The sequence below is a fragment of the Chrysemys picta genome, chromosome 10 (genome assembly GCF_011386835.1).
Source record: "Chrysemys picta bellii isolate R12L10 chromosome 10, ASM1138683v2, whole genome shotgun sequence".
In the NCBI taxonomy this organism is placed as follows: Eukaryota; Metazoa; Chordata; order Testudines; family Emydidae; genus Chrysemys; species Chrysemys picta.
In genome coordinates, this window is record NC_088800.1 from 995,766 (window position 1) to 1,012,865 (window position 17,100).

General features: G+C 57.7%; 1 protein-coding gene across 3 annotated transcripts in view; it reads right to left on the reverse strand.

Moving 5' to 3' along the window:
* Positions 1 to 1,263: 1,263 nt before the first annotated feature.
* The window catches only part of ZNF710 (zinc finger protein 710), a 43,338-nt gene continuing 27,501 nt past the window's right edge, over positions 1,264 to 17,100 (reverse strand). For 2 of the 3 annotated variants that reach the window (XM_024107189.3, XM_005300658.4), the window contains exons 2-5: positions 5,703 to 7,171; positions 4,317 to 4,508; positions 3,697 to 3,871; positions 1,264 to 2,417 (exon numbers count right to left, since the gene is read on the reverse strand). In XM_024107189.3, coding sequence (XP_023962957.1) covers positions 2,245 to 2,417; positions 3,697 to 3,871; positions 4,317 to 4,508; positions 5,703 to 7,145 — 1,983 coding nt within the window. In that variant the 5' untranslated portion in view covers positions 7,146 to 7,171 and the 3' untranslated portion in view covers positions 1,264 to 2,244. Of the gene's footprint in view, positions 2,418 to 3,696; positions 3,872 to 4,316; positions 4,509 to 5,702; positions 7,172 to 15,236; positions 15,335 to 17,100 lie in introns of all 3 variants that reach the window. The other variant, XM_065559093.1, reaches the window with a different exon arrangement.

Below are 17,100 nucleotides of genomic sequence, written 5' to 3' on the forward strand. Positions count from 1 at the left end.
TGCACCTGAGAGCTGTGCCTGAATGAGACCACTGACTGCTATGCGCACACTGCTGCTGTCCTTCGCTCAGGGACAAGCACGGGCCACTGTCACCCAGGCCTTGGCAACCTCCATCTCTGCCCCCAGGCCAGGCCAGGCCTGCCTGCCCAGTCTCGGAGCAGCTCCCCTAAAAGAGGCCGTGTAGAGAACGCGGCAGGGAGCGAGCGGCTGCCTTGGCAGTCAGAGAGCCTGCTCCACCTTCCCTCTTCCTGGGCTCAGCCGTGCTTCAGGGTGAACGCTGCAGGCTGGACAGGTGCTGTCTGGTAAGTGGGGACACGGGGAGAGGAGCACCCTGACCCTGCAAGGAATGTGGGCCACCAATGGGAGCTAGGGCTGAATTGCTACCTAGTTTTTGGGCAGCTTTGAGAGTCAGCTGAGCTCCCCCCGTAGGGCCTGGGCAGTGCTCAGCAGGCTCGGTGGGTTGTGGGCTAGCCCGTGCCCCTCCACGGGGGCATGGGGGGAAGCTGTATGCTCCCCGCCCTGCTGGGGCCTGCTCCCTCTGTGCTTGCACTGTCCTGAGCTGGGAAACTGGCAAAGTCTTCCCCTGTGGTCAGCCCTGGAGCCCTCAAAGGAGCAGCTGCCCTGCCTGGGGCCAGCGAGCATGGGGCCTGCCTTGCTTGGACCATAACTCTAGCCCTCGACTGCTGCCCCAAGCCCATGCCAGGGGGTAGTATGGAGGCTCTCAGCTTCTTCCCCCACCCCACCTGGCTTGCAAAGGCTGGAGAGGGCCTCCCTAAGCTGCTGTTTCTACACACTTCCAGCCGCTACCCTCCCTCTGGGCTTTGCTGGCTCTTCCACGTAGGGCAGGGCTGGCTCCCAGGGCTGGTTCCTGCACCTCTTGGGCCAGGGACTTTTAGCAGAGCACCATTCCGGCTGGGCTGGGCTGCAGCCTGGAGTTCCCAGTGCTTTAGGAGTAACAGCCCCAGCTCCTGCCCCCAGGGTTAACCCCCTTGGCACCTGCTGCGACACAGCCCCCCTGGGCCTCTGCAGTCATCCCAGCCCCAGGCTGCCATCCCCTCCCCAAGCAGCAGACTGGGGCAGTGACAGTGCCTCCCCCCGTTGGGTTCCCTAGGCCCATCTTCATGGGCAGCAGGCAAACACGCTCACTTTCCTTCAGGGAGTGACAGCCCCTCTGGGCCCCGGCAGGTCCCTGTGCAGGATGTGCTCTCCCCAGGAGCCCTGCATCCCCACCAGCGCCTCCCACTCACACACGAGTTACACAGCTTTACAAAGGAAGGTGGCTGGATTTATCCTTTAACCGCTCAGCGCATCTGAAAAAAATAAATTACTTTCAAAATACCACCATTTCTCAGCTTTGTACAGGTCTGTCCTTTAACACAGTGCCCAGCCCCGAGCCTCCCCCGGGGTTGATAAGAAAATATTCTCTGTGTACAGGGCCGGCTCCAGCTCTCCCTCCCGCTCCTGGGGGATGCCAGAGCAAGTGTTCCTGGCCCCAGTGTGGGCAAAGGGAGGAGAGCAAGAGAGCCCTCCTCCCACGCATGGCTGCTTCCTGGGGTGGGGGGCGGCTGCAGAGCTGAGCGGGGGATAAAGTGGGACTGGCTGCGGGCTGAGTCCAAGTGTCTCCGAGCCAGGATTGGGCTGCAGTCCCCACCACAGCAGACTAGGGAGGAGGTAGAATAATTAATGCTCAGCAGGTTCTGGACCAAGCCTTTCCCTACCTGGGGCTTCAAGTATGGCGGCCAGAGAGCATCTCTTCCAGTGCACGCCGGGGTGGAGCCCAGGAGCCAGCGCTCCCTCCCGGTGCCGCGGCCTGAGCACTATGCTCCCCCTGCACAGCGGAGACTGCAGGCCGGTCCAGTGCCTGAACAGGCAGGAATGAACACGGGGCTCTCTGCTCTTCCCCCAGGCGAGGGGCGGCACAAAAAGGGGTCCTGAGAGGGGATGGCCCAGGTGAGAGGCAGGCCCAGTCTCACTGGAGCCTGGACAGCCCCAGGAGCCAGTGGCTAAAGGCGACCACTTCCTGCAGCCCAGCTCCAGCCTGGCACTGTCAGGGCTCAGAGCCTTCACCATTTCCTCCTTCACCATGGAGCATCAGCTTCCCTGGGCTCAGCCGAGCGCCAGGGGGCAGGCCCCACTGAGCCTGGCTTTTGGTTCTGGATGCTGCAACGGGGGACAGGAGCTTCTTTTCCCCATGTCACTCCCTCTCACGGCCCTGCACCTGGCTGGGCCTGGCCCCCGTCTCAGCTACAACATGTTGTAATAGGCCATTTCCTTCATGGCCTGCTCCGTCAGGGCGTTCTCGTCCGGGGGGTTGCCCACCCCTGCGTAGTCATAGGCGTTCTCCTCGTCGTACTCCTCCATTTCCTGCTGGGCGTCCAGCTCCGTGTGCTCTGCCCCGGTCAGTTCCATCATGGGATCTAGGAACAACGTGACACGCTGGGACGGAGCAGGACAGGGCGGCCGTGCGCGAGGCGGAGCGAGCACGGCCCAGCAGCACAGCCATAGGCAGGGCGTTTCTGGCACCCACCTACCTTGGAGAGCTGGCCCCAAACCCCCAGGACCGCACGGCAGGCTGGGGAGCTAGACAACCGTCTCTGATGCTCCTGGCAGGTGGGGCTCACACGTTGGCAGACAACCAGGGAGGGGGAGGCTGTCATGCCTGTCCAGAGCTGGTCTGCCAGGAAAGGGGTGCAAAGGAGGCAGCCCCTGACCCACACCTGCAAGGTCTTTTCAAGGCCCTGGAGCAGTGGCAGTGCAGTGGTGCAGCTGACAGTGGGAGATGGCTTTGCACTCTGGGGCCCAGGCTTCAGACTTCGTAACACTGTGCCCGAGTGCCAGACATTCGGCCATTCAGCCAGGCAATCAGCTGGCTCACACGCCCAGTGGGACAGGGGCTGCCCCATGGTGTGCTGCTGTCTCTGGTGCAGAGCGACTACAGCAATCGACACGGGCCAGCACCCCAGGTACAATGCACTTCTGGGGCCATGCCGATGTTTTTTCAGCAGAATCTCTGCTTTCGTTAACGGGCGTACAGCACTAGACGAGAACCCATGGCCCAGGCACAGCCCCTGGAGGGAGGCTGCAGTCAGCTTGGAACAACAGCTCCGAGCTGCAGCTCCTTGTTCCTGCTGGAGGCTAGAGTCTGAACACTAATACTGACCAGTAAATGGCAACATCGTTCGCTATTTCACTGCAGAGCGCTTGAGCAGAACCAGCCAGCTAAAGCATCTCGCCCTCCCTGGGGGAGGGAGGGAGGGCCAGAGGCTGGGAATACAGAATTCCATCCCCTAACAGTCACCTCAGCCCCAGCCAAAGGCAGGGGAAGGCGGAGATGCACCTTTGATACTACCAGAAGCCTCAACTGCCCCCAACCAGCTGCTCGAACTGCCGGCTTCCACCTGACAGCCTCTGTGCTGCAGGGACACGTGTGGGGCAGCCCCCAGGAGAGAGAGAGAGAGTGTGTGTGTGTGTGTGTGTGACACACACACACACACACACACACACACACACACACACACACACAGGAGGGCTAGCGGACAGCAGGGGACCAGGAGCCTAGGTTAGAACGGGACCCGCAGGCTCCAAAAGGCACCTGCAGAGGGAGCCGTCGTGCAGGGTTTGGCCATTCTTCCCGGGTGCCCCGTCAATGCTGGATTCCCCTCCCGGCCAGGAGCCCCCGCAGGCCGCCACACCCACCTTGGCTGTCCAGGCTGATGTCCATGACCCCGTGTTTGACCTTCATGTGCCGGCTCAGGTTGCCTTTCAGGTTGAACTTGCTGGAGCAGTAGGGGCATTTGAAGGGTTTGCTCCCTGCGTGCAGGTGCATGTGTCCTAGCAGGTTGTACATGCGATTGAAGGACTTCCCACAAACCTGGGAACAACAGGCCACCAATTAGCCCAGCCCCATCCCCGTCGCTGCACGTGGTATCACCCCCTCCTGCCCCCGCCGCCGGCTGCCTTAAGGGTCTGGGCTTCCCAGCAAGCCCCGTCTTTTCCACATAGACCTGAACTAGTCTCATCCCTCCGCCCCCACCGGGCTGGCGAGACTGGGGGTGACTTTTAGTGCTCATGAAAGTGAGGGGCTCAACGGGCATGTGCACTTCAAACTCCCCGCCCAGCTTTGCGGCCAGGCCCCAGTGCAGAGCTGCGGCCCCGCTACTCCGGAGCAGAGACTGCAAGCCAGGCTGAACTGTTTGGTGCTGCGACTGGGGGGGCACTGGTCACCTTAGCCCAGTTTGGCTGGTGCACTGCAGAGGTGAAGCATGGGCGTCAGCCCCAAGGAAGGGGCCACGCCCCAGAAGGATTTTGGAGGGTACCTTGCATTTGAATGGCTTCACTGGCGAGTGCACGATCATATGGGTCTTGAGGGTCTGCTTCTGCACGAAGGTCTTGAAGCAGATGTGACACTGGTATGGACGGACGCTGGTGTGTATGAGCATGTGCCGCTTCATGTTGGCCTGCAGGGTGAACTCACGCCCACACACCTCACACTTGAATTCTTTCACACCCTGAAAGGGTCACAGGAAACGTGAGCACAACGGGAGCACACTGACGAATACCACACAAATTGAAGCGAACTGTCTGAATTTGAGCGTGCCTATTTAGTGGGGACCAGCTCAACGGACTGCAGGGAGGGGCCCCCCCTCCTAGTCCATTGAACGGCAGGCTCCCTGCATGGAGTACAAGAACGCCTCTGGCCAGCTCAGGCACGTTCAGCGGCACATCAGTCTCCCTCAGCGACCGTGAGGAGCACGGAGCAGAGACGGGGGGATCTAAGGACGTGTCTCTGCTCCTGAGATAAACTGCTGTACAGGACACAGAGCATAAGGAACAAAGGGTCAGTGCAACCAACTTGTCTGCACCTCCTTCAAAATCTTTCCTGTTTCCTCACCCGCCCCAGCCTTCCTTGCCTTCTGCAGAAACAGACACAGGGATCCCCCCAAAGCCCAGCCGCCTTCCCTGCGAGCTGAGCCCAGGGGCTGGAGAGCCTGTGTGGGGAATCCTTCTGCCCACACCCCCCTTTACTCCTGGCTCCCCCTCAGCACAGCAGGAAGTGCCTCTGGGTGCATTCGGCACCTCTTTTGGCAGGAGAGTAAGAACCATTCCCTTCGGGCCTGGGCTGCAGGTGCCCCAGCTGGCTGGAAGCTCCTGGTCCATTCCAGGGGACAGGGCATGGCCGGGGCAGAATGCAGACTGCTACGCCATGCCTGAGCCCCGTGGGCAGACCCGGCCACCCTCTGGGGAAGGGGCACTGTGAATGAGAGGGCTGACTGGTCTCTAAGACCAAGACCAGGGGTGTTGCATTCTGCTTTGCACATGGGCTGAGCTGGGAGAATTGCTCCCCCTAAGAGGCAGAAAACACCCCAGTCTCAGGCCAAGGTCAGAGTGACAGAGTGGCCGGCCAGCCGCACAGCACCCATATTGCACTGTCCCCGCCCCACAAGCAAGGAAGGCAGATCCCAGAGCCCCCCCCAAGGGAAAGGAGGTCACACAGGCCCCTGGAAACTCAGATGTCCTTTTGTCCTACCAACAAGTGAGTCATCAACGCAAACCAACAGCCAGCTCGAAGGGCTAGATCCTGCTTAATCCTGACCCCCAGTGGGGACAGTCAAAGCTCTAAGGAACTGAAATCGTCCCCTCCCCCGGTCCCACCCCTGCTCTCTGGGGCAGGGAAAGCCCTCGGGCTCAGCGGCTGCTCGCACCTTGTGCGTGAGCGAGTGCTGCTTGAGGTGGTGGATCTGGCTGAATTCCATGCCGCACTCGGTGCAGACGAAGGGCCGGACGTTCTGGTGCTTCAGCATGTGGTTCTGCAGCTGGCTGCGGTAGTGGAAGGACTTGCTGCACTCCAGGCACTGGTAGAGCGTGGGCCCCTGGTGCGTGGAGAGGTGGCGCTTGAGCTGCGTCAGCGTGGAGAAGTCCAGCCCACACTCCACGCACACGTGGCAGCGCCCGTTCTCATGCTTCACCTCGTGGGCCTTCAGCTCGCTGGGGTAGGCGAAGCCCCGCCCGCAGAAGTGGCAGCTGTACGGCTTGATGTCGCTGTGCAGCAGCATGTGCCGCTTCAGGTGGCTGGTCTGCGTGAAGGCTTTGCTGCACACGTCGCACTTGTGCGGCCGCGTGCCCTGGTGCGTCAGGAGGTGCGTCTGCAGGTGGCTGGGCTGCTTGAAGGGCTTGCCGCAGTGCGGGCAGGAGTGGGGCTTGATGCCGTTGTGGCCCAGGATGTGCGTCACCAGGTTGTACTTGGAGGTGTAGGATTTCTCGCACATGCGGCACTGCCAGCGCTTCTGGCGGTCCCCGGCCTCCACCAGGTAGGAGTCGTCGATCTGCACGTTGATGTCCAGCCGGTCCAGCTGGGCTTTTTTATTGCGCTCCGTGTGAACTCCAGCTGCGTCTGCGTCAAAATCCGCTGGCTCCTGCCACGCAAAGCCCTGCTCGCTCTTCCCCTGCTCCGGCGACTCGGGCATGGGCGCCTCCAGAGACGCAGCGTTCGCCTCGAAGCTGCACTCGCTTCCGAGGGCCTCTGGCCCGGTGCTTGCCGGAGCCCCGGCCACGCTGGCCTCAGCGTAACCAACCTGGACGGGGTCGTAACTCCCCAGGCCCACGTCCTGCCGCACGTGTCTGCGCAGATGCCGCAGTCGCCGGGGCTTCCTGCCAAAAGCACTCAGGTCAATCATCTTCATGGCACTGCTCTGCACGGTCTTCTCACAGCCCGACTCCTCGAGGCTGGGCGGGTGGCTGTTCTGCGTCTCCTCCTTGCTGTCGCCAGGGACGGACACTTCGTACGCCCCCTCCTCCTCCGCACCCGCAGGGTTTTCATACTTGACCTTGGGCACCAGCCTCACCGGAGGCCGCTTCCTCCTCCGGGTATGTTTTTCAAATGGAGTCTCTGCCTCCAGCCCCTCCTCCTCCGGCGCCTCGGCTGGGACGCAGCCTTCCTTCTGCAGCCTGTAAGCGCCTTCCGGATCCTCCGGTTCCACCGTGGCCGTGTCTGCAAGCTCATTTCCTAGCCCTGGAAAGAAGCCTCCGGGGCTGATGGTTGCGCCGAAGAACTCGTTCTCGGACACCAAGCCCAAGACAGCGGCCTGGGCCAGGGACAGCACCACCACCGCATCCGTTTGAGTTCCAGAGTCGGTGAAGCGTTCCATCTCACCCCACGGCTAGGCGGTCATGGCTGCAGGAACAGAGAGAAGGGCTCGTTAGCCTTTGTAAGAGCCGCATCCCACCCCACAAGCCCAGGCAGAGAAGCCAGTCTGGGGTCATTGGGGGCGGCAGCACAGAGGTGCTGGCTAGCAGCCACGCCCCGATCACTGCTCTGGGACAGCAGCTTCGCTAACGCAGAGACCAACGTTCTCAAGAGTGAGCACTGATTCTGGGTGCCCAACTTGGAACACCGGGGCCGGATTTTCAGAGGTGCTGAGCGCTCCACTCCAGGTGCTGTGGCGCTGAGCCCCTCGGAAACATCAAAGCCTGCGCTAAGCTGTAGGCCCAAGAGGGAGCAGTCCCTGGGACAAGCTGAGTCCTTTGGGTCTCTCTCGAACCCCAGCGCAACCTTTCATTAACGCTCTGTGCCAGCTCCGCCTGATGGAGCTGTCGGCGTGCTGGGTTTCCAGTGCGGGGTGGGAGAGGAATAATGAACCAAGCCATCATCTGAGATGCAGTAAAACCTCAGCTTCCCCACAGCCCCGTAACACCTCATTCTGAAAGGGGACCCCAGGGCAGGTTTCAAGGAAGGGTCAAGAAAGCTAAACGTGTGAACGGTTTGTGAGCTGCCTTACGTTCCTTTCTCCCGCAAGGCAGGGCGAGGGGAACACGACACTGCCAGGGCCGGGGAGCCCCGGTGCACCTGGTGTTCCAGACGGATGAGGCCCAAGCAGAACGTACTAGGGGTTCCCCTGCATGTTCCTCCCCCGGGGGCCGAGGGGCTGGTGCAGAAGGGCAGCACTCCCAGGCAGGACTCTCGTACAGGAGCCAGGCCGCCCAGGTTGCTGCTGCCTCTCTTGCTCGGTGGCAGATGTTGTCTCTACTCGCTCTAGCTTTTCAGCCTGTTTCCTTGGAGCCCTCTCCACCCCCAGGCTGGGGGCCTCCCCTTTCCCTTCGGCCTCATTAACTGCCCCTCTCCCTGGGGCCAGAGTGTCCCCAGCAAGGACTGGGCCTGGTTTTAAGGGAAGTTCACTGGTTTATATTTTCTCTGGTTTCCTTCCCCTCGGCTGCACGTCCAGGGCCTGTGCTGGCTGCACATTGGTAACTACTGAACTGAAGACAAAGAGAGGGTCATAGAGCTAATTACAATAACCAGAAGTGCTTCTGAAATTAGTAAAATAAAGACAGGGTACTTCTAAGGGTACGAGTGGCTGAGATACAGCAAGACAGCACCCAGTGGGCCACAAAGACACCACACTCACATGGCCCCTGTACTATACTAAAGTGTCTGATCTCTCTCCAAGTATGCTCCCAATGCCCCTGCAGGCAGGGCAGGGCTGTGAGCCACATCAGACAGAGGGGACCTCTGAGGCCCAGAGACATCCTGTGTGAGCTTAGGCAGGTCAGTCTATCTGTGGCAAGGCCTGGCACTGAACCCAGATCTTCTGAGCCCTTGTCCCATGCCCTGACCTCCAGACTTCCTGGTAAAACTGACCCAGGGGCTCTCTGATGAATCTGGGAACATTGGGCAGGTTCTAGAGGACTGGGGGAAAAGTGGATATGCCAATATTCCAAAGAAGGTAAAATGGCTGCTGTGGATAACGGCAGGCCACCAGCCGGGTGTCGGTTCTGAGCACACTCGTGGAAAGGCTGATACAGAGGAGGGGCAGTCAAAGAATTACATGATGGCAGCATAATTCATGCCAGTCACTGGGTTTTTATTGGAAAATAGGGTCTCGTCAAACTCTCATTTTTGAGGAGATTACAGTTTGGGTCAGGGGTAGGCAGCCTATGGCACGCGGGCTCTGCATTTTAATTTAATATGAAGCTTCTTAAACATTTTAAAAACCTTATTTACTTTACATACAACAATAGTTTAGTTATATATTATAGACTTATAGAAAGAGACCGTCTAAAAATGTTAAAATGTATTACTGGCACGTGAAACCTTACATTAGAGTGAATAAATGAAGACTCGGCACACCACTGCTGAAAGGTTGCCGACGCCTGGTTTGGGTGATAAAAGTGACGCTGCTGACAACGTACGTTGGCTTGGTCCCCCCCCCCCCCCAACAAAAAAATAGAAACAAAAATTTCAATATTGAGGTTTCTAGTGGGGCCCTGTGGGGATCCGCTCCCAGCTCAGCACTAGTCTGTCTCTTTATCCGAGAGACGGAAGAAGTTATACAGTAACTGCTTGTCAAATCGGCAGATGACAAGAGTGGTAAATAATGACAGGGACAGGCCAGTTATACAGGCTGACCTGGATTGCTTGGTAAATGGGGCTCATTTGAGCAACCTGTGTTTTAACACAGACATACATCTCGGCCCAAAGACCAGAGGTCACGCTTACAAGACGGGAGGCAGTATGCTGGAATGCAGGGCACCGAGAAGGCGTAACGGGAGCTAACCAAGTGAACACGAGCTCTCAGTGCAATGCTGCAGCTAAGAGAGCAAACCCAGTACCTGGATGCTTGAATATGCAGAGGAATATTAAGGAAGAGCCGGACAGTGGCGTTGACCTCTGCCTGCAACATTAGTGAGCCCATCACTAGATACAGGCTCCAGGTCCGGCGTTCACACTTGGAGAGGGCTCAAAAGTGAGCGAGTGAGAATGATCTGAGGACTGGAAACCTGCCATACAGCGAGTGAAGACACTCAGTCTAGCGTAGCCCAGAGAAGGCGAAGAGGTGACTTGCTCAGGCTCTTTAAATGCCCACGTAGGAAGGAGATTTCTGATAGCAGAGGGCTCTTTAATCGAGCTGGAAAAGGCAGAACAAGGTCCCATGGCTGGGAGCTGAAACTAGACAGACTAGGAATAAGATGCTGCTTTTTAACCAGGGAGAGGAATTAGCCCCAGAGGCACTTCCCTAAGGATTCTCCAGCACAAAGGCTTTAAATCCAGATTGATGCCTTTCTAAAACGGCGCTCTAGCTCAGCCAGGAGCGATGGGCTCGGGCAGAAAGGACGGGTGAGATTCTGGGTGCGGTGCTATGCGAAATCACACTAGAGGAGCCGCTTTACAAAGCGCCCCAGGGGACTCAGCGGCATTCTGCAAGGACGGTCCCAAGTCTGCTAGAAATGTAGCCCAGTCTCAAGTTCACCTTGCTAGAGGCCACGGCCCTGAATGGGACCCTGCTTAGGGCCCGATCCTGTTCCCACTGCAGCCGAGGAGCTGACACTGCTGTTGCTTGTGCTGTTCCGTGAGCACTAGAGAGAAGAGATGTGTAGAGCCCAGCTCCACAGGCAGGGAGGAGGAAGGATTCGGAGCAGGAGAGAGGCGCTCACAACGGGACCAACCCACTCAGGATGGGATTTTCGCTTTTTAGCTTCACGTGCATCCATCTTCTTTCATTGCTCCCCTCCGCCCCCCGTCCCCATCCTCCCCCCAGACGTATGTGTCCCTCTTCTCTCCCCAAAGCTTAACTAAAAATCACTACTCAGGAATTCAGCTGCCTTCAAACCAATACAGAAGGTTCAACATACAGTTTAAAAAGTACATTTTGACTATCCAGGGGGACAGACAAGCTGCCTGTGTGCTCGGACTGCCATGGTCCCAGAGCTCTCTCTAAACTAGCTTCCGAGTCCAACATGCAGCACCTCTCCTCCCTCGGTCGGGCCCAGGGCCTGCGCAGGCCTGCCTGCGCACGTATGCTCAGAACCCACAGACAGCGTTCACGAACCCGGGACCCAAAGTCTGCCATCGGAGACGTACGTGCTGCTAGTCTCCAGAGCAGCTGTGAGGCTGGTACATTTGGACCAAGGCAAGTAAGCTGCGGATGAATTTCACCTGAAGCGGCAAAGAGTTTGAAGGGAGTTTGACAGCACCCTGGCCTTGCTTACATCCACTTCATCATCCAAACAGGGACGGGAACCTTCTTCGAGCAGCCACCCCTACACAGCACTTACAGCTGAAAAGACTGAAGGAGGCTGCTAGCCAGTAATTTCATGACTGCCATATGCAAGTCCAGGCACCTGGGACAGTGAAATACGGAGACTCTGCGGCAGAGGAAAGATGTGGGGCAGATTAGACACCTTTGGGGGCGGTTTGCTTTGCATTCAGATCCACAAATCTCGGTTCGCATTCTGCAGCAGCATTCCTTAGGGATTCAGGCTGCAGGAGACAGTGGCTGAGAAGTAGTTAAAGAGGGAGAAGGCCAAACAAAGCAACGCGTCAGATGGGGAGAGGAGGAGACAGCCAGAGACAGAAAAGAGCCAGCCAGCAAGAGAGGCCAACCCTCAGGTAGGCTGGGAAACAGACCTGTCAGACCTTCAATCAACTCTCTTCAGCTCAACCCCAACCCAGCCCAATATATAAAACAGCACTAATACGAGCACCCCCTACACCTTCCTCATCTGAGTCTGGAGCAAATGGTTCCCTGCCCTACAGCATGCCTGGTTCTTCGAGACGTGTCACCCACATGTGCCCCAGGTTTCCGAGACCAGAATCTTCTTGCGTAGCACTATCCACTGGGTCTCTGCCTGCGCCCCAGGTCCCTCCAGCACCCCATAACTGAAAGTTAAGGGGCCAGGTGGCTGCAACTGCTCCCCAGTTTCTTTGCTAAACAGGACCCCGATTGGCAAGGCCTCTGCAGTAGTGGGGAAGGAGGGTGGGTCATGGAACACACGTAGACAACACGTCTCAACCAACCTGTTACCACAGGGTAAGTAAGTAACTGGTCTTTGAGCAACTGTCCACACATATCCCACCTCTGGCGGCTCACATGCAGGGACCCATGTCCTGCAGGGGGGGCTCGGCATCTGCTGGACTAATGGCTGTGGGGCAGTGCTGCCCAAGCGGCTGTCAGATTTGGAGCCCCCCTCCGCCCAAGGAAGATGGGCCTGGCCTGCGGGAAGCCACGAATAAGCCTCTTGAGGATCCTGGCGATGGTTAGGTGGCAGGAGACTGCGGCCTTCCCCCAGAGGGGGTGAGCAGAGTCCGGAGCACTCTGAACTGACAGAGCCCCACCTGCCTTCAGGCAAGCAGGCAGTTGAGGACGGCAGTGAGTGGGGCTTCAGAAAGGGGAGACGCCCATTTCTCCACAGCTCAGCTAGAGAACCTCTTCCACGGCGCAGCCAGTGGCGTAGCCAGGATCTAAGAGCAGGGGGAGCAAACATAAAAAAAGGCACCCCCTCCTCTGGCCATACCCCCCCTTGGCTCCTCCTCCGGACGCTCCGCGCCCCCCCTTGGCTGGCTCCTCCGGCTCTGCCGCCCCCCCTTTGGCTGCCGGCCGTGCTGCGCCCCCCCTTGCTCCTCCAGCCACGGCTGCCGGCCATGCTGCGCTCCCCCCCCCCCCCCCCGCTCTGCCTCCTCTGGCCGCGCCTGCCACCCCGGCCCATTGGCTACGGGCCGCCCTGCTGCACCCCCCCTCGCTCCTCCGGTCGTGCCGCCCCCTCCCCATGGCTCCTCCAGCCGTGCTGCCCCCCCTTGCCTGCTGGCCGGCAGGCGCGCCGCTTTTTGAAAACGTGCTGAGGGGAAGCGGCTGCTTCCCCTGCACCCCACTAGCTACGCTGCTGTGCGCAGCAAAGGTGAGCAAACTGGAGTCCTTCCAGCTTGAGCTGGGAACAGGGTCTGGGTGTAGGGCCAGGCCTTTTGCCTCGCACTGCAAGAGTCTGCCTGACGGGGGCCATAGGGACTGGTTCACGAGGTCAAAGTACCAAAACTGCTTGGGCCAAGCCGGGGCTGCCACAGTCACCAGAGCTGGGTCTTGTTTGATCGTCCTGAGGAGTCTCGATACCAGGGGAACAGCCGGGCAGGCGTACATGCACCTCAGGCCCATGGAACCAGAAAGGGGTCCGACGGAGAGCAGGACCGACTGCCCTGACAGAGCAGAACCTGTGCCACTCCTCGGTCAGGTGGGATGTGCCGCAGGGTTACAGCGGGGTGTCGTGGAGAACGGATCCTAGCATGACTTGATGGTGCTGGCTGAGGTGTTCTGCAGATTGAGGAAGTGAAGAGCTACTCCGGAGACTTGGCGATTGCTGCACCAGTGCCTGTGAGATCGCCTCCTGACACAGTGGTGGCATGCGAGCCCCCAATGCGTGTTGCTATAGCGCATCACGGTGTTGGCAGGGAGTTCTTGTCCTGTGGCACACTGAAGACCTGGCAGAATGCCTACACATGCCAGCCGAAGGGCCCTCAGTCCTGGAACGCGCCTGTGGGGTTTGCTCCTTGCCTTCTAAGGGGTCCAGCCATGACCGCCCAGCACTCGGCGAACACCCTGGGGTCATGGAGAGGCCGAGGGAGAGCACTCTGTATTGGCAGAGAGACTTTCCCACGAGGAATCTGAGGGGTGCGTCACCATATGGAATTATGCGCCCTGGATGCCAGTCTCACCTTCCTGAACCCAAATCGACAAACATGTTGAATTGAAGATGCAGGATGGGGTGCCCCTCACCCTTCTTCTTTTGAACTAGGAAACAGAGAGTAGAACCCCCAGCCTGGGAACTTCTCTAGAACCCCCTCTTCTGGCTTTCAAACAACTCTCCAAGCTCGTCAGCAGAAGCCAGCTCCCCACAGACCAGGATCCACCAACTCAAAGCAGCACCAGACCCTGCCACAACAGATGCAAAACCTGCAGACACAGCTGCACTGCTACGATGATCAGCATCCCCCATGACACCTTTCGAGTTCCCTGGTCCTACAAATGCCCATCACAACATGGGGTGTATCCCATCCAGGGCACTAAATGCCCCAGAACAACTGTGTGGGTGAAATCAGACAACATGACGCTCTCCAGTGAGCTCATACTGAAAAATGATACAAGACAAACACCCTGTCACCTGTGGGTGAGCACTTTTCACAAAGCAATCACTGTCTCACCTGTCTGTCCTCACTCGCAACGGAAACCTGCACAAACACCTGGCAAAATATGAGCCAGGGAGCTTAAATTCATAACTTTGCTAAACACTAAAAATCATGGACTGAATAGAGACACTGGATTTATGGCTTATTACGACAATCTGTAACCCAATTAACTACAACCACCCCGCAGCTCGCTCTCCCCTCCCACCCCCCCAAGACTGGAGGGGTGTTAACAGGCCACTTCACCTTGAAATGTGTTAACTACTTACGCTAAACAATCTGTTTCTCCTTGTATTTAGCTGTGAGGTGGAGTACCTTTCCCAGACCCGAGGAAGCGTTTCTCTCTCACCAACAGGAGTTGGTCCAACAACAGATATTATCTCTCCTGTTTCATGCAGCTGCCCTAGGAGACGTTGCTGCAGGTATGTGGAGGGGCATCTCCCCTGAGGTGGGACAGCACAACGGCACCCTGGCATTCGCTGCACCTGTTACAATTAGCATGTGCTTCTAAGCATGTAGCTAACCTGTCTGAAGTATTAGGCATTTTCTAAGCAAGGAGACGGTGCCCAACAGAAGGGGGTGCTGTTCCACCAGCTAGACCCGGGGACACGAATTCAAGCAGACCCCCAGTGCAGTGCCGTCCCAAAGCCGTGCAGGAGGAAGGATATGATCACCCGCTCCAAGCACTAGCGAGTCACAGGGCCCATTCGGAGCCATACCAGCATTGGCAAGAAGATAAAGGAAAGGTGCAGGGAATGGGGTGCATGTGTGGGGGCTCCCACTGGGTACAAATCAGGAGAGGGACTTTGTTTAAGCCGGGGAGAGGTTCTAGCCAAACTGAGCTAGACTCAAGAGAGTGGCTGGGAGCTACAGAGGCAGGTCCAAGGTCTGTCCCAGCCCAGGGCAGGAAGCCCGCAGGCCAGCATGGCTCTGGTGTACTGCAGCAGTGCAGAACCCACTTCCTTCTAACACTTTCAGCTCACACCATGTGAGCCACTCACTTGTTCCTTAGAACCAGGCAGGCGGAGTCAAACATCACTCCAGTGCTGAGACAGCTTCGTTAACGTTTGGGGAAACGACTGACCCATTCCTAAGTTCTGCTGCTCTGACCCAGAGAGCTAGTCAGCCTGTGCCCTGATTTACAGACAAGATCTTCCCTCTTCGCAGTGCACCACAGCAAGCTGTTTGCACGGTGCCACATCTGGAAGGAGCAGCCTTTTGACGCACCCTAGCACGTGCACATCTGTAGCTCAGGGTCCCTGCAAAAGGTTAAATAGAGCATCAAACATACCTGGTCAGTCTCTAGACTAAGTCTGGCTACTGCTCTCTCCAAAGGACAGCTGGGCACTGCTACACGTCAGTCAGAATTCCTCCAGAGCGCCTGTTCCTCTAGTATGTGTAAGAGGAAAGAAGGAAATGCAGAGCTGGCGAGCTAGAGGACACAAAGCAAGCCCAGAGCAAGGATTCACCAAGCCTCCTTTACTCTACTACCAAAGGCAATATGTGAACAGAGCAATGTCAGCCTTTCCTCATGTTCAGGGTTTGGTGAGGAGGGAACGTCTTACACAGATGTAGCTGCCTGGGAAGAATTTAAAGTCTTACCCTGGGGTGGGGGAGGGTGGCCAGTGCAGAGAAAAGAAAGCCAGACAAAAACAGAGAAAGAAAGAAGAGACAGAGAGAAGGAGGGGCAGGGAGAGAGTGGAGGCAGAGAAACAAAGAGAGGAGAGGGGGGATGGGAGACAGGAGAGAGAGAAAGAGAAAGAGAGAAAAGGGGGATGGGGAGCGATGGAAGGAGGAAGGAGAGAGATGGGGGAGGGGGAAGGCAGACAGTGAGGAGAGAAGGAAGGAGAAGCGAGCAGCTGGAAAGCAGGGACTGTGGGGTATGCAGTACGTTACCGTCCCCCTAGGCTTCTTGGCCAGGGTCTGCTCTGACTGACCCTGGGGTAAATCCAGAGTAACTCCTCCAAAGTGAAGGAAGTTCCTGCAGACCCACAATGCAAAATCTGGCCTCTAGGCCCCCGGGAGTGAAGGATACCCATTCTCTGACCCACCAGTGCCCACTGACAGCGCTGGTCAGAGGACTCCAGACTAGGTCACATCAGCAATATCCCGCCAGCTGGACAGAGCAAAACGTCCCCAATGTCTCCTGACAGAAGGTTCGGACACTGCAGCTACCGCAGGGGTCACAGCCCTTGGGCCTGACACAAGGGTGATGCTACCGGCTCTAGATCTCAGGGCATCAGAGTGCTGCTGGCTCCCAGCGACAGCACAACCTGGGACCTACAGCACCTGGCCAGTTCAGCTGCTGCTCCAGAGACAACCAGGCAGCGTGTGTGGAGAGCACAGAGCATCAGGGAACAGGGCACCTGAGCAATGCAGGCACAGGGAAAGTGAACGGAGATTGCCAGAGACCCACCTTTCCTTCCCCACTCCCACGCTTTCCTCACCAGCTGTACAATCCACCACCCAGCTGACCACTTAGGCAACTGAACCTCTTGGATCATGTTACTTGTGGACCCCCAAGGAAACCCTCTAGCTCCCCATATCGCAGCCAATTGCCCTGCCCTTCAAGAGGGCCAGACACGCTTGGAAGCCACCAGTCCTGCTCTCTACTCAGACAAAGGAATCAAAGAAAGCAAGACACCCGCTTCCACGAGAGTGCGTGTCCCCCCTGCAGCACCGCCCGACACTTGCCAGGCTAGGGAGGAACCAAACACAGGTCCCCAGCACAACGGCATCACCTTTTAGACCATCTAGCTACTTCAGGACTGATCTCTGTATTGTAGATACTTCTCCATCTTCTCCTGTCCGGGTGGCGTTTCCAAAGCCATGATCCTTAAAGTTTGGAAACTACTGAATATCAAACATCAGATTATCATTGCCACATGTGCAGTTTCCTTGGTTCGCGCTCAGCTTGGTGTTTCACTCAGCAGATTACGCCCTTACGCCCCACAGACACATCGGCCATCAAGTAAAAACCACCACCACCACCACCACCCATACCTCCTGCCAGTATTGCTAGGAGCCGACAGAATCCAGCTCCCCCCGCCCCATTAATCTGTTTGTCAATCATCGCAGAACTCCCTCCCAGCATGCACACAGGAGGCAGGGTCTCCAGATATCGGTGCCAGAAGCGGAGTGCAGAGAGAGGGATT